Genomic DNA, 14,549 nt, shown 5'->3' on the forward strand with positions numbered 1-14,549 from the left:
TGTATGAGGATCTGTTTCCCTAGTTAACAGAGGTGAGGAAAGGTAGTTCTTCTGCACTTAACATTTGGAATCTGAATGTTGCCTGGATTTGAATATTCTTCATTTCCGTGTCTGATGCTATGTAATTAAACAGTTCTTGCTTGTTGCTTATGCCATATGTATAAGACACTTCCAGAGTAAAAAGTAAAATGCTTCTCTTGTTTTCAGTTGGAATCATGCCTTTAAAAATCAGATCACGACGCTACAGGGTCAGGCGAAAAATAGAGCAAATCCAAATCGGAGTGAAGTTCAGGCAAACCTTTCTCTGTTCTTAGAGGCAGCTAGTGGCTTCTACACACAGGTGAGTTGCAAAAAGCTTGTTGGCTATGGTATATATTTGCACAGCCTGGAAGCAAATGTGCCTTGTGTTACTTGTGTGGGTCCTTTACAAAACTTTGCTGTCAGACCTCTTTTGCCGTTCCAGTAATTGCTTATTAGAGATAAGCTCCAATACCATACTAGCATGTCATCTCTTTAAGGAAAGGCAGGAGTGTTAGGTTTAGGTAGGTAAAATCTCTTCTTTTCCCTTAGCGTAGGAAACTGTTGCTATACTGGATCAAGCAGTATATCTTAGTAACGCTGGTGCTCTCAGTAAAACATGTCTGCAAAGCTAGTGATGTGCTTTTTTTCCTTCAGCAGCAGCATCAACTTCATCTGATACTTGAATCTGGTGTTTGTCTCATTGCTCCATGTAAATATAGGAACAACTTAAGTTCTGTTCTAATAGAAACTGCTGTAAAGCCTAAGACTCACTGCTTTGGTTAGAATCAAAGGTCCCTTTAGCAGCAGATTTTGTCTCTTACAGTACTCTGCTGTAGTTGCTCAAAGTGAACATGAAGCAGCAGGAAAATGTAGAACAAAACCTTGTTCTAGCTTCTTGTTTTCTGGCTGTACATTTGTTGCCTTCTTGAGCTAGCTTATTTCTGAATTGTTTAGCTATTAGGAGGTCTAGCCTTCATTGACACTCTAGTCCCTGTTGAAGAAATTTACTCTGGTTTCTGCAGTGATCTGTGGTGAAGAATTATGTATTTTAATTGTAAATTCTAAGAATTACAATGACACAACTGCAAGCCCAGTAAACTTGCTAATTGATGATTTCATAGTACTCTTGGTTTTTTTTTTCTTGGTATTGCTCTAGAAATTCCCATTCACCTTCTCATTCTTACATACGAATTTCTGGGCCATTGTCATAATTCTTTTTCATTTTGAAAAATGTTATACTTCCCCTATGTAGCAAAGAATAAGCAAAGGTAATCAGTTTTGTTCTTGATTTCAGTTATTTAAGAACAGAAATATGTGCAGAATTTGAAAAATGCAGATGCACTGAGGATGTGTGATGGCTTAATGTTTTGTGCTTTATTTGTCCCTTTCTCGCAACTCCTAAACAACATTGATGAGCATTGAGTTAATATTTTCCAAGAACTGTTTTCTGAATAATGACTAACTTAATGCCCACCACAGTTGTACATTTAACTGCGGTGGTTGTCCCAGGTGTATTATTTAGCATCTGCAGCATGCAATATTTTTCTGGCTTTTTGATTGAGACTCCCAGACTTACATGCACATCTTCAGTCTTAATTCTGTGATGTCTTAATTACATAGAGTTGCAAACTTCAGTAACATTTACTGCTGAATCCCATATCTCAAGTAGTGCTCTGACTAGACTTTGTCATGGCTAGTTTGCACTGTCTTCAGGTTACAACATGCACAGTAGGCCATTCTTGCTGTATCAGTTCCTAGTTTGATTCTGAACATCTGCAAGGCAACCCCATTCTCCCACCCCCCAGAATCTGTGTGATTATCTTCCTTTCCCCTTCCCCCCACCCCCAGCATTGTGTTTTGGAAAGTTTCTTACTTGTAGCAGTCAGTTTGACAGGCTGTGTTATGGTTGCCAAGAGTTTTCTACTGTCTCCACTGTTTGTCTTGCAAAAACCTTGTTTTTCCCTTCATTGTATCAGGAAATTTTCTTTCTGTGTATGACACCACAGACTGAGTCGTCTTTCTTTGTTTGCTGTGATGTTAATCGTCCCATTTTTAGCCTAAAGATGTGGCTCAGGCAAGATACCTGCTCTCCGACTGCGAAGCATGTGTAAATGATGCCTTTGAAAGAGAGCATGAATTCTCCTAATTCACCATGTTGGAAGATGTCAAGTTTCTCTCTCTTATCCACCTTTCATCTGTGAAGTCTTTCTTTGAGATAAAAGAGTAAAAGTGGAGGGAGGTGTAACACAAATCTTTTTCTGCAGCAAGCAAAAGAACTGTGTTGCATATGTAGCCGCTGATGGAGTGGAGTGCACATCTCTGTCAGCCCTGGGCTTTCTATATGGGTTTAGCTGGAAGTGGAACTCTGCTGCAGGTCTATTTTATTTGGAGAATGAGTATGTTCCCAGCTGAGAGAAAGTCTGTCAATTCTCACTTACATTTTTAACGCTGCAGCACAGTGGAGCAATACTTTTAATCACCATGTGGTTACTGTTACTTTGCAGAGTATTTGCCAGAGTCCATTAAGAAATTAAAAAACATGAATTAGAATGTCAAAGTTCAGGTTTTCCTTTAATCAGCTTTTCAGATATTTGACCAAGTAGTTGATGCCTTGTTCCTTGAAAGAGTCTCACTGTTAGTTTAGCACAAATATTTATTCACAAGCCTGCTGCTGAACTGTTAGCCACTATTGCCTTGCCTACAAACTTGGTTTTATTCTGGCTTCTCTTTAAAGTCTGTCAGGGCAGTCCTGTTTCTTATGTTGGAACAAGCTACTTTGGAGGTTGATTGGTATTCCTTTCTATTATTTTCAGAGAATGGTGTTGCTTCATCAAGGTATAAAAAAAAGACTGTTCCTCTTGAATGTCCTGTTTAAAAATCCCAGCAAACCAAACAAATCCCAACAAGATTTGTACTGATGCATGCTTGGTAATTTAAGTGTCATGGGAATTGCATTGCTTACTCGTTTGAGATACACAGCTATTTCTTACAGAAAAGAAGTAAAACACTTTGTGTTTCTGGGCAGAATAATGCAGCATGAGGTTCAATGCCTTCAATATGGAGAATGTAAATTAAAGTCTCACTTTTAAGTAAATCAGGCTTGTTCACTTCAAATATACTTAGTTAATCCATGCCTCCAATAAATGCTCTGTTTTATCAATTGTTTCAGTGCCTTGCTGATTAATGTCTCTACCTGCTACTAAACTGGACCTGTTTTTCTAGTTATTACAGGAATTGTGCACAGTTTTTAATGTAGACTTGCCATGTCGTGTAAAGTCTTCCCAGCTGGGAATCATTAGCAATAAGCAGACGCACACCAGCGCCATAGTCAAGCCGCAGTCTAGCTCCTGCTCTTACATCTGCCAGCACTGCCTTGTTCACCTTGGAGATATTGGTGAGTTTTTGAAGGAAAAAGAGGTGGGACATTGCATACAGCCCTCACTTAGAGGGGTCTGTACATGCCATGGGCAGCTGCTGGACCAAGTGTGCTCCAAGATGAGTAGCTTATAGGTAATTGTGTGTTTGATGGTTGCTGCACGAGGAAAGGTCTGGAAAGTAATGCTGTTAGATTTCTCTGATACATGTTACATATTAACACATAGCGACAGTCAAAACTAGTTTTCTAGTGATTTGCTAGAGTCTGTCTTTTAGCATGCTAATCATGTTAGAGCTGGTAGGCATAGTGAAATGTTGAAACCTGTAACAGTTACAAAAGCTTGTTGCAGCAGGCTAGCATACTTCTCCATTTCAGAACATTACTCTTGAATCTTTTAGAAAATCAACGGTTAGAAATCTAGCCTTTCATAAACGAGGTTTCTTTTTTATGTAAGTTCAACAGGTTTATTTCATTGTTGATTAGAGTAGAATTATGTTGTAGAAAGTTCTCTTTTCTCAGGAATCTGCAATTGCTTTTGGAACAACCTAAAAGTAGATCTAGTTGCTGATTTTGCAAAAAAGTATGAAAAATATTTGTAGCTTTCTGGATGTGTTGCTGTTGGCACAGCGTCTTTCTACATAGGAACTGATAAGATGTGACATAGGATCTGAGGAAAAACAACCACTTCACAATTCAGCGAGTTGAATCTTCATGCTATTTGGTGTAATTGTATGTTCTGACATATTTCTAAAATAATAATGAAATGTTCTTTAGGTAAATTGGTTATATTAAAGTAAGTGCAGGAGAGTTGAATTTTATGCCTCAACTTGGTCTTTCTTTCTTTGCTCAGCTCGCTATAGGAATCAGACCAGCCAGGCAGAGTCTTACTACAGACATGCAGCTCAGCTTGTCCCATCTAATGGTGAGTCTGGGATACCTTTTAGGTTCATAATTCCGAAGGAAGATGGGGTACTGCTTTTCTCGTGTGGTAGTTGGAAACTTGGTGCAACAAAGCCTTACCCGTTGATAACTTATTTGTACAATAGTTGTTTGCTTGATCTGTGTCATTTTTCTTCTTTTTGTGAAGATGTAGAAACAAAGCAGATAATACACAGCTTCATTCTAAGGCTTCATTACTGCTATGTTATGCTCTCTTACATTCACACACTATAAATTACAATTAAGGAAAAAATTGTCTGCCACCAGCCTTTGGGGTTTTGTTTTTTTCTTAGATTGTTTGTTCACTTTACAACTTGTAAAGGTCAGCAGCTAAAACCAGATTTTTCAGGTTGCTTATGCAAGTTAATAGCCTCTTTAGTTCAGAGATCTATTTTTTTAGCTATTGGCTTACAGTGATCCAAAATGTAGGGATGGTGAGAGAAGGATAAATCTTTTTTTGAGCCAGGCTGCTGAAACCAGTAATTCAGTTTATTAGCCAATTACATTCTAACTGAAAAATTCTTTGTATTCTAACTATAGAAATTTCTACTGTATAGGCAAAAAAAGTGAAAAACTCTTGACAGTTCAATTTGCCTAAAACTGGGCTAGGTTTTGACAGTATCTTCTTATTTAAAGGATGTGTGGTTTAAAAAAGAAAGAAACAAACAAACCCAAAACCAAGAAAAAAAACCCAAACAAAAATCTCAAATCAAAACCAAGAAAAAAAACCCACAACCCCCCAGCCCCCCCAAAAAATAGGCCACACCAAAAAACCCCCAGCAAACCAACCCAGTCCCCGCACTCCAAAACAGCTCCACTGGTGACCTATCTTCCCCCTGCTCTGCTCCCCTCCCCACAAAAAAGCCCCAAACACAAAAAAACCAAACCCCAAAACCAAAACAAAAAAGAACAACCAACTCTGTTTGCTTTTCAAGAGACTCCACTTGCCCTGAAATCTGGCATGCCTCACTCCATTCACTCCATGACAACTTGATGGACAATGTCTTTTTCTCCCTTAGGTCAGCCTTATAATCAGTTGGCTATTCTAGCTTCCTCCAAAGGAGACCACTTGACCACAATTTTCTACTACTGCAGAAGCATTGCTGTGAAGTTTCCTTTCCCAGCTGCCTCCACTAACCTACAAAAAGCACTTTCTAAAGCACTGGAGAGGTAAGACTATAATGTATTGTGGTCAGATAAGATGGAGAAGATTTCATCCAGATGTACCTCCCTTGCCAGAATTTATTCATATTCGGTAGCAGAAACAGAGGTTCCTCAACCCCCCATCCAGTGAGAACATCCTTACATGTATGGAACAAAGAATGGTTTGTATCTGTGATGCTCCTGAGTGTGAATAGTGAATGCAGGAAATGCAGCTTATTGTGCCAACATGACAAAGCACCTTTGCATGGACATTCCTTCTTTCTTAAATGTCACAGAAAAAGTATGTAATGCTATATAGAGCTGTGTCTAATTCCAAAGACTGAAGTTGGGTATTTCTGTTCTGAATGTAGTCGTGATGAGGTGAAGACTCGATGGAGTGTGTCTGACTTCATCAAGGCATTTATTAAATTCCATGGCCATGTGTACCTAAGTAAAAGCTTGGAGAAGCTGAGCCCTCTTCGAGAAAAGCTGGAAGAACAATTCAAGGTTAGTTCTAACAACATATTAATTAGCATATTGAGGAGAGTATTTTTAGCAGCTGACTTCTGAAATTATAGCCCAATAGTAACTTATTCACCTGCTAAAATAAAGGAAGCCCAAGTATCCAGTTATGGAAGGTTTGCGTCGCAGCTAACACTGGATTCTGAAGTCAGCAGATGTTGACTTCTGCAAACAGTAGGGATTTTTCCCATTTGACATGTGGTGCATTGTTAGTGGAGGTGCAGGAAAAATTGATGACCCTTGTTGATTCTCTGCTCTTTAACCTGGATGATTCTTGGATACTTGTGAAAAGAACTTGATTCATCTGGGAAGTTCTAGCTCAGTTGCCTGAGGAATTTTGAGAACTTTGTTTTTGGATGGTGTTCATTCACTCCCACTAGTTAAGGCTGCTTTTAATCTTCTTCAGACAGCTTGTCTCTCCTGTCAGTGGTTTGCCTTTAAAAAGTGTTCCAGTACAAGCTTAATTTGTGTGTAGACAAGAACTGTTCAGAACATGTTTCCTCTGGAAAATCCAGGAGTACCTATTAATTATATAGCCAGCTCATTAAGCTGGGCAACATAGCAAAGATTGAAACCAAGAGAATTCTATGAGATATTTATACAAGGTAGTACAATTTCAAAGAGGACATTATATTAACTGTTAGGTGCCTTTTGGAAACTGATCTGCTTCAGCATCTTCATTTGTGTAAATGAGCAGGTAGTATGGATATTTTCAATAGAGCAATTGGTGCTTTTCCGAATTAAAAAAGGGGAAAGTGGTCTTAGCAATATAAAGAATTACAAATGTTTTTTACAGTGTCTTTTTGCATTTTGCATCGAATTGGGCTGCTATAGCTAGGTCCAAACTGTCTTTAAAATAAATAATAAAAATAAAATCAACCCCCTAAACCCACAAAACTTGTTGTGAATTGTATTAGTTCTGACTGAGCTGCTTGAACACTCGGATATAAAGTTTTTTCAAAATTAAATAATTGTATCTCTGTGTGTGTGATGTTGGCTGTTGAACTAGTACTGCTTTTTCCACAGTGCTTCTAATCAATAATTATGAGCATTGCTCAGGCATGTGGAACAGCAGAGCATTTTTCTGAACTGATCCAGGGTGTTAAAATAGAGTTAATTGAGCCCTGCTTTGTTGCTTAGATTACTTTTTTGTTTGTTATGCAACATAAGGCTTAATTTACTAGAGAGCAACTCTTCTGACTTAAATGGATTGAATGTGAATGTGAAATTGGCTGTATGGTAGATAATCACTTTGTGGCTGATTTTAACTCTGAATGAGGAGGGCAGTTGTAGAGTTAGGAGTGTTCTTGATTCTGCTGCTGAGAGCCCTGCCAGTTTGAGTTGTTGGCTTCATGCCCTTACATAAAAATCAAGCTTGAACACGGAGCTCAAACCTTTTCCTAATGCTTATGCTGGTTAATCCACTTGCTGCCCTGACAGTGTCCAAAGACAAGTTGGTTGTAGTTTAGGATATGTCCTTTTTTTCACAATGCTCAGAAAACCCATCAAAGTTTCTTGTTCTGCTCTGAGAAAGGTGTTTATTATGGCATAGTTGCTGAAATGCATTTGTAACTAGCCTGTGCTATTTTAATCCACCATGGCATTCCATGACCCATGAAGTCAGATGTGGAATTAGTCTTTAATACATAACCACACAGTACTTAAATTTTCCTGGGGCAGTTTTTTAAAATGTCACCTTCTCCTTGCTGCTGCTTCAGCAGATACAGTGGATATACGTGCCTTGGCAGATCTTGCAGTTGCGTTGCAGTGCTGTGATTGTACATGGAAGTTGCGCTTGCTCTGAAAGAGAACCATGTCTGAGGATTGTTGATTTGTTGTGCGTATTAGTTGGTGTATAAGCAAAAACCTTGGGCTTAACAGTAGACATCTGTCCAGGTCCTCCTGGAAAGCCCAGTGCTGTGCTAATAGGGATGACTGAAAATAAAATCTAGAATATATGTTGCCTCAAGGGCAGAAGCATTAGTCAAGCAGTGAAGTAGCAACTACTAGTCTTTTCAAGTGTGTGCTTTACATATATAAATAAATATAATGTTCCTGTGTCTGTTACAGAGGTTGTTATTCCAAAAGGCCTTCAATTCCCAGCAGTTAGTACATATTACTGTTATCAATCTGTTTCAACTACATCACCTGCGAGACTTCAGCAATGAAACAGAGCAGCACAGCTACAGCCAGGATGAGCAGCTCTGCTGGACACAGTTACTGGCTCTCTTCAGTACGTATGAAAACTAATCGAATTTTGTGTGGGTTGTTTTTTGGTGGGGTTTTCTGGGGTTTTTTTATTTGTTTGTTTGGGTGGGTTTTGGGGTGGGTTTTTTTTTTCATTTTTATATGGAATCCATTAGTAATTTGCTGTCAGCATCTAGCTTAGTGGTTGTGTGAGGTAAGTGATGAGACTAGACGTTATAGAAGAAAGTGAAGAGAGAAGATAGTTGCAAAGGGATCCTTTATGTCTAGCAATGCTGGCTAACACGGGATTTATGTGCCTGAAACTCAGCATCTTTTTCCTGGTTCTGAAAGAACATTTTAACTTGGGTGCAAAGTTTGATCCAGCTTGGCAGCGGGCAGTATGCCACTTGGGGAGCTGCTCCTCTGTTGGCCACAGTGCAGTTTGAGTTGCTTTGAATGGGGCTAATTCTAGTTCAGCAGAACTGAAGTTGAAGCTGACTGAATTAGGACCTCAAGTCCATCTGTGCTCTGGATAACATTAACTAGATAAGTGGGACAGCAGAGCATTTTAGACTCTAGCCACATAATGCAGATTTCCTTAACCTAATCCAGCCCATGATCAGCTTGGCCTTGTTTGTAAACACCTAGATTTCTGAATGGCTGAACTCCAGATTCTGTTCTGGGATTGAGTCTGAAAACACCATGGTCACCATGGTGTGGTTACTGCTTCTCAGTTCATACCCTCTAACGGGCCTGAGCTGGGTGCCTGCTTGCAGAGCTAACTCAGTGGATTTGTGTACCTGCTGACTGGAGAAATGGATAAAATGCAGGTAGATAGTTGAGTTGGTAATTTCTAATAAATAAAGAACAAATATTTTTGTAATGGGCTTGTCTCACTGGATTTTGTTAACTTAACCAAAATGATTTGTCATAACATTTGAAAAGGCGAGGGAGGAAAAATGCCAAGATTCTGCTTCATGGTAGAAAGCTCTTTATTGATAAAAAGATGTTCTGATCTCTGGTGGATTCTATAAGTAAATTGGCTGCTTTGTTCTAAGGAACTAGCTCCTAAAGATAGGATTTAATGGGTGGAATGTGTTTGGGTTATTTGGTCAACTTTAAAGTGTCATTCCTGCATTGTTTGTTTTTGTCCACCCTGTCCCCTGCATCCCCTGTTTCTAGTGTCCTTTCTTGGAGTTCTGTGCAAGTGTCCTTTACAAAATGACTACCAGGAGGACTCTGGGGCTGCATATCCTCTTCCAGCTGTGAAGGTTTCAATGGACTGGCTGAAACTTAGACCCAGTGTTTTCCAGGAGGCAGTGGTTGATGAAAGACGGTAGTGAGTGTTAATCTTTCTTTTGATACATTTATTTGTATCAAAATGTATTTATTTGATACATTTAATTGTATAAATTAATAATAACTGATGATAAATTAGTAATGGGAAAAATGATCATATAACTTACTGTTACAGACATCAAAATGATAGAAAGTGGATGTGCTAAAAAATCAATAAAACATGAGATTTGTGGAGTACATGAGCAAATTCAGTGTTTTACTTAGCTTTAGGTTTGCATGTAACTTTAAAATCAGAGGGATCTACTTTATGACGTCTGACTTGAGCTTAACTAACGAGTGTAGCTTTAGTCTAATCTGTTGTAATGATTTCTCTGATTTATTGAGGTAGGTGGCAGGAGAATACTTGCATTAATTTCATACATTAAGCCATCTCTTGGGCAGTACTGGAACCTGGTTTTGCTGGCTCCTCATCCATGAATTAATTTAGTAGAGGACATCTTTAAATGTCAACATAGACATTACTGTTCTGGACTGTTACTCTGATTTTTCACTTCTGCTTCTAATCTTATAAATTTAGGCTTAAATATTTCAGAACTTGTCAACTTTTTCTATAGCTTGTTAACTTTTCATGTATTATAGCAATTCAGTAAAGTATTTCTAACTTGAAAGATGTTTCTTCAGATTGGAGTGACTGTTACTGACATAGTTGGATGAGTATTTTTCCTGTGATGGCCACTATAAGGAAAAGAGTGCAAAACTAGCTGGCTTAGCTGATCTTGTGCAATATGCCACAGTGGTTTCAGCTCTCTTGGCAGTGTGTGCTGTAAGATGCTATTCTAGCTCAAGGCTCACATTTGCTGTACATTGACGTATGTGAAGCACAGGTCCCTATAACTTCACTTTACTAAATGAGTAATAAGACTCCCTGAAATGTGGGCAAATCCTAAAACCCTGGAGCTTTGGGAACTTCAATTTCAGAGTTCCTGAAGGCAAGATAAGGAAAACAGGAGTTCACAAATTGTTCTGAGATGGTAATAAGTATTACTGTATGCATATTCTCAAGGAAGACTTTATATCAGTTTTTTAACAGGAAAGATAATTACTTGATTCAAAGTAGTCCTTGCAGAGAGGAGATGCAGGCAGTAATTTATGCAGTATCAAAATGAATCTTCAGGTGTGAATGTATATTTTTTTTTTTAGCTAGCCGGAGTAGGTTCTAACAGCTGTAAAATCATAGGTGAACTTGAAAGATAGGTACTACTAAGATTTGTCAAAATGGGCATTAGTAGCCATTGCCTTTGTTGGCTCTTAAAAGATCCGTTAGTCTTCCCCATTCTTTGTGAGGGTGAGGGTTTTTTTTATTTCTATTGGAAGATCCGAAGAGAAGTAATTCTTTGCAGACTGCACAAACACACACAGCTTTATTGGCTTCTCTTTAATAACCTTGTGTCTGTTTTCTATTGAAAAGTCTTCCTTAATCTGAGTAATGTAATTGTGCTCTTGATTCAAGAAATAATCCTTAGACCTTCTTAAACTTCTCCCCGCTATTCTTATCATTTTCTTGTGGATACTTAATCCTACCCCAAACTGAACAAGCCTCTGAAATAGGAAGGAAACATGTTTACCTAGAAAAGTAGATGAATTTGAAAGCAAGGACTGAGGACAGAAATGGCTGTATTGATACTAGTGTGTTGTCTTTGGAAATGAGTTTTGCAAACCTGCTCTGTGGAAGCCACAGCAGGTCTAGGTTTTCATGTGTGTCACCACGTCACTCTTTAGGAATCTTTTATTATGGAATCTCATTACTTCAAATACTGTACAGGAATGTTGCAATTCACTGTAGGTTGCAACAGACTTGCACTGTCCTTTTATTCCTTCTCCTGTTCCTTGTCAGTCATGGAAAGGAGCTATTGCTTAGTGGAGTGTAGAGAATAAGCATAAACATAATGACTGCAGTCTCTGCGATGGTGCAAGAAGGTAGATGATCTCAGGCTTTCAGGTGCACGTTGAATTCTCCAATCCAGGTACTGGATGGTGACGCACAGACTTGCTGTGGGAGGACAGATTCATTTCACTAACACTGAGCACAGTGAGCCCCTTGCTAAAATAGTTTTTTGTTGCCTCCATGGGCTTTTGGTGCCCATCACTAAAGCACAAGGAGCTTTTAAAAAATAGAAGGCAGCCTCTTGGTGGCAGTTAAATATTAATCACCTATGCAGTGATCGTTGTGATTTTTAAATTGCTTGCTCCAGGGCCTTTGGAAAGAATTTCCAGTCATTTCTTGTACTGGCATTGCCTCTGCAAGGCAGGGAGACTGCCAGTTAACCTCTAGTTTAATGGTCTTACTCAGTGCAGCCCTTACTTAGACCTTCTTTCCTTTCTGGTAACTGTTTCAGTGCTACGGTATAGTGTTTGTGTTCACAGAACAGAAGTAATTCTGAACTGCTGTATCTTGATCAATTGCTTTGTTTCCCACTGATTAATTTACTGTGCCTTGAGAGTAGTCTGCTTTGGGCTGGAGAACATGAATTGCAAACAGGTGCTCTGAATGTTTGCTCATGCAACAGGTTCGTCTAATTAAATTCATAGCAGGCTTTCTAACTTGCTGAATAATGAAAACTATGCTGCGAGAGCCTTGGTAATTTTAGATTTGATTTATAAAAATATTCTTTCAAGAAAGTAATCTATTCCCTAACACTTGAGAGAAACTTTACTTTTTCTTGGAAATCAAAAGATAAATAGAAGTTGTGACTGTGTAATGGAGTTCAATGTTTCCTTGGAAAGGCGAATAGTTTCTGTTTTGTAGTTTTCGCTTATGGTTTGTCTGTTTTCTGATTTGTAGCATATGGCCCTGGCTGATTTCACTTCTAAACAGCTTCCAGCCTCATGAAGAAGATCTCTCCAGTAATAATGGTAAAGACACTTCTAGTCGGTGCTGTAAAGAACTGGGAACAAATCACATTTTTTCTGATGGTGTGGGGAACTGCATTTGAAGAGCAAACAAGGAAGCTAGTTGCCTTCTAGTGTTAGTGCATATGAATACTTTGCAAATGCTGCTTTCTTGTGCTGAGCAGACTTTGCTCTACTTTGTTGTTCCTGAGCTCCTCAAATTGCAGGGTGGACCAGTACAATTAAGCATGTTAATAAAAAGCTTTACTATGTATAGTGACCTTGCTGAGGTATCTACTTAGGATACTGTACTCAATGCTTTCATGCTTTCTTTATGCTGTTTACTCTCTATTTGTTAGCAACCCCCCTTCCAGAAGAATTTGAATTGCAAGGATTCTTGGCTCTGAGACCCTCATTAAGGTGGGTGACAGCTGAAGGGAGACTGTACTTTTGCTGTTGTTACTACTTTGATAGACATTGACGTTCTCTACAGTATCTTATTTACGGATATTTACAACAGTATGGATTGAAGTAGGTATCTTTTCAAAACAACTGTAACAGACTATGTAGAAAAACTAAGGAAAGTCATAGGCTAAAACTTTTTTTTTCTTTTGCTCATGACATTTTTGGTTTTCTTCTGTAGTCTTCAGACTAGTAAATTGAAAGAGAAAAATGTAAGAAGTGAGGATAGGAATACTTTTATATGAAAACTGGTTGATATGTTTTTGTTTTATTATTTTTTACTGTTTTTAACTGTATCCCTGTACCTAACATCATGCACAAAAGCTGACTAAGTATTAGACTTTTTTCTCACTCAGCTATTACTTATTTGATTTTCACACAGATGAGCCTTTGGCCTTTTGTTTAAAAAAAACAAAACTCGAGCACCATACCTCTTTAATGTAGATGCATCTTACCAGAAGAGAATTGTGTCTGTAAATCAGACATGTAACAGTCATGTTTAGAATAGCATCTGGTCGAATTTCAGAGTTTATAATAAAGTAATGCTGACCAGTTGTGTTTCTAAAGAAATAAGGTGTTGCAGAGTAATTGTGTAATTAATATTATTCTCTCTTCTATGTCAATTCTAGGAACTTGGATTTTTCCAAAGGTCACCAGGCAATTACAGGAGATAAGGAAGGGCAACAGCGTCGGATACGGCAACAGCGTCTGATCTTCACAGGCAAATGGATTGCTGATAACCAGCCAAGGTAATTGCAGGTAGCTTCTCTGTGTTTCACTTGCTGCTGTAATGCAGGTAATGCAGGTGCTAGTTATAAATGTTACTTTTCTCAGTATTCAGCACAGTGATCAGATATAACATAGATACAAGATGCTGACAGTGCTAATAAAATGTTCTGTGGTGTGCCATTGCTTCATAGGCCGATTATGTTAATGAATGTATTTGGAGTAATGTACTTGCTTTTCAATTCCTTTTTGTCTTTTTCAGGTTGATTCAGTGTGAAAATGAGGTAGGAAAGCTGTTGTTTTTGACAGAAATCCCGGAGCTATTACTAGAGGACCCTAGTGAAGCCAAAGAGAATCTCGGCTTGCAGGAAACATCTGTTGCAGAGCCGCTATCTACAGATGGGAGCCCTGGACTCAAATCAGTTCTGTCTTCTGGCAGAAGCCTGAATAACAACTGTGATTCAGGAGAAAAACCGATGGTCACATTCAAAGAGAACATCAAGCCACGGGAAATTAACAGAGAGCAAGGGCGAATCTATCCCCCTAAAGATGTAGGTAGGGAAAGACGGGACTATAGCAAAGGAATAGTAGTCAATAAGAATGATGGAAAGAAGGATAACAATAAAAGAAAGAATGAGACAAAGAAATGTGGCTTGGATAAGATGCCAGAAGCAGGAAAGCAGAATGTGGCAGTTCAGGTAAGCCTTTAGATCAAAGGGATACTGTGTCTTAGGTGGTACAATGTTTGTGTCAGGACTGTCACTGCTTATGCAGAGTACGGTAGAGTCAGGGTCTCACTGTGGACCCTACAGGTACGGCTAATGCACAAGAAACATATAAACACATCTGTCTCAAAGATCAGGTGTTAGTGACCTTTGTGTCTTTGGCCTTTTCCTTGATGTTGTCTCAATTTGTTGGGGAGGAAAAGATAGGGGAACAATGAAAGGTGATTTTGCTGTGTTAACTGTTTTAAAATCCAGCCTTC

At 38.7% G+C, this 14,549-nt stretch overlaps 1 protein-coding gene across 4 annotated transcripts in view; it reads left to right on the forward strand.

Moving 5' to 3' along the window:
• SMG7 (SMG7 nonsense mediated mRNA decay factor) overlaps positions 1 to 14,549 on the forward strand; it is a 60,823-nt gene that overhangs the window by 22,733 nt on the left and 23,541 nt on the right. For all 4 annotated transcript variants that reach the window (XM_062602207.1, XM_062602209.1, XM_062602208.1 and 1 more), the window contains exons 4-14: positions 208 to 340; positions 3,244 to 3,415; positions 4,248 to 4,319; positions 5,356 to 5,506; positions 5,851 to 5,986; positions 8,072 to 8,234; positions 9,371 to 9,527; positions 12,330 to 12,400; positions 12,736 to 12,796; positions 13,468 to 13,587; positions 13,827 to 14,262. In XM_062602207.1, coding sequence (XP_062458191.1) covers positions 208 to 340; positions 3,244 to 3,415; positions 4,248 to 4,319; positions 5,356 to 5,506; positions 5,851 to 5,986; positions 8,072 to 8,234; positions 9,371 to 9,527; positions 12,330 to 12,400; positions 12,736 to 12,796; positions 13,468 to 13,587; positions 13,827 to 14,262 — 1,672 coding nt within the window. The remainder of the gene's footprint in view (positions 1 to 207; positions 341 to 3,243; positions 3,416 to 4,247; positions 4,320 to 5,355; positions 5,507 to 5,850; positions 5,987 to 8,071; positions 8,235 to 9,370; positions 9,528 to 12,329; positions 12,401 to 12,735; positions 12,797 to 13,467; positions 13,588 to 13,826; positions 14,263 to 14,549) is intronic.

This window comes from Pezoporus occidentalis, unplaced genomic scaffold, assembly GCF_034315485.1.
Source record: "Pezoporus occidentalis ecotype Australia unplaced genomic scaffold, CSIRO_AGI_Poc_V1 ctg76, whole genome shotgun sequence".
Taxonomy (NCBI): Eukaryota; Metazoa; Chordata; class Aves; order Psittaciformes; family Psittacidae; genus Pezoporus; species Pezoporus occidentalis.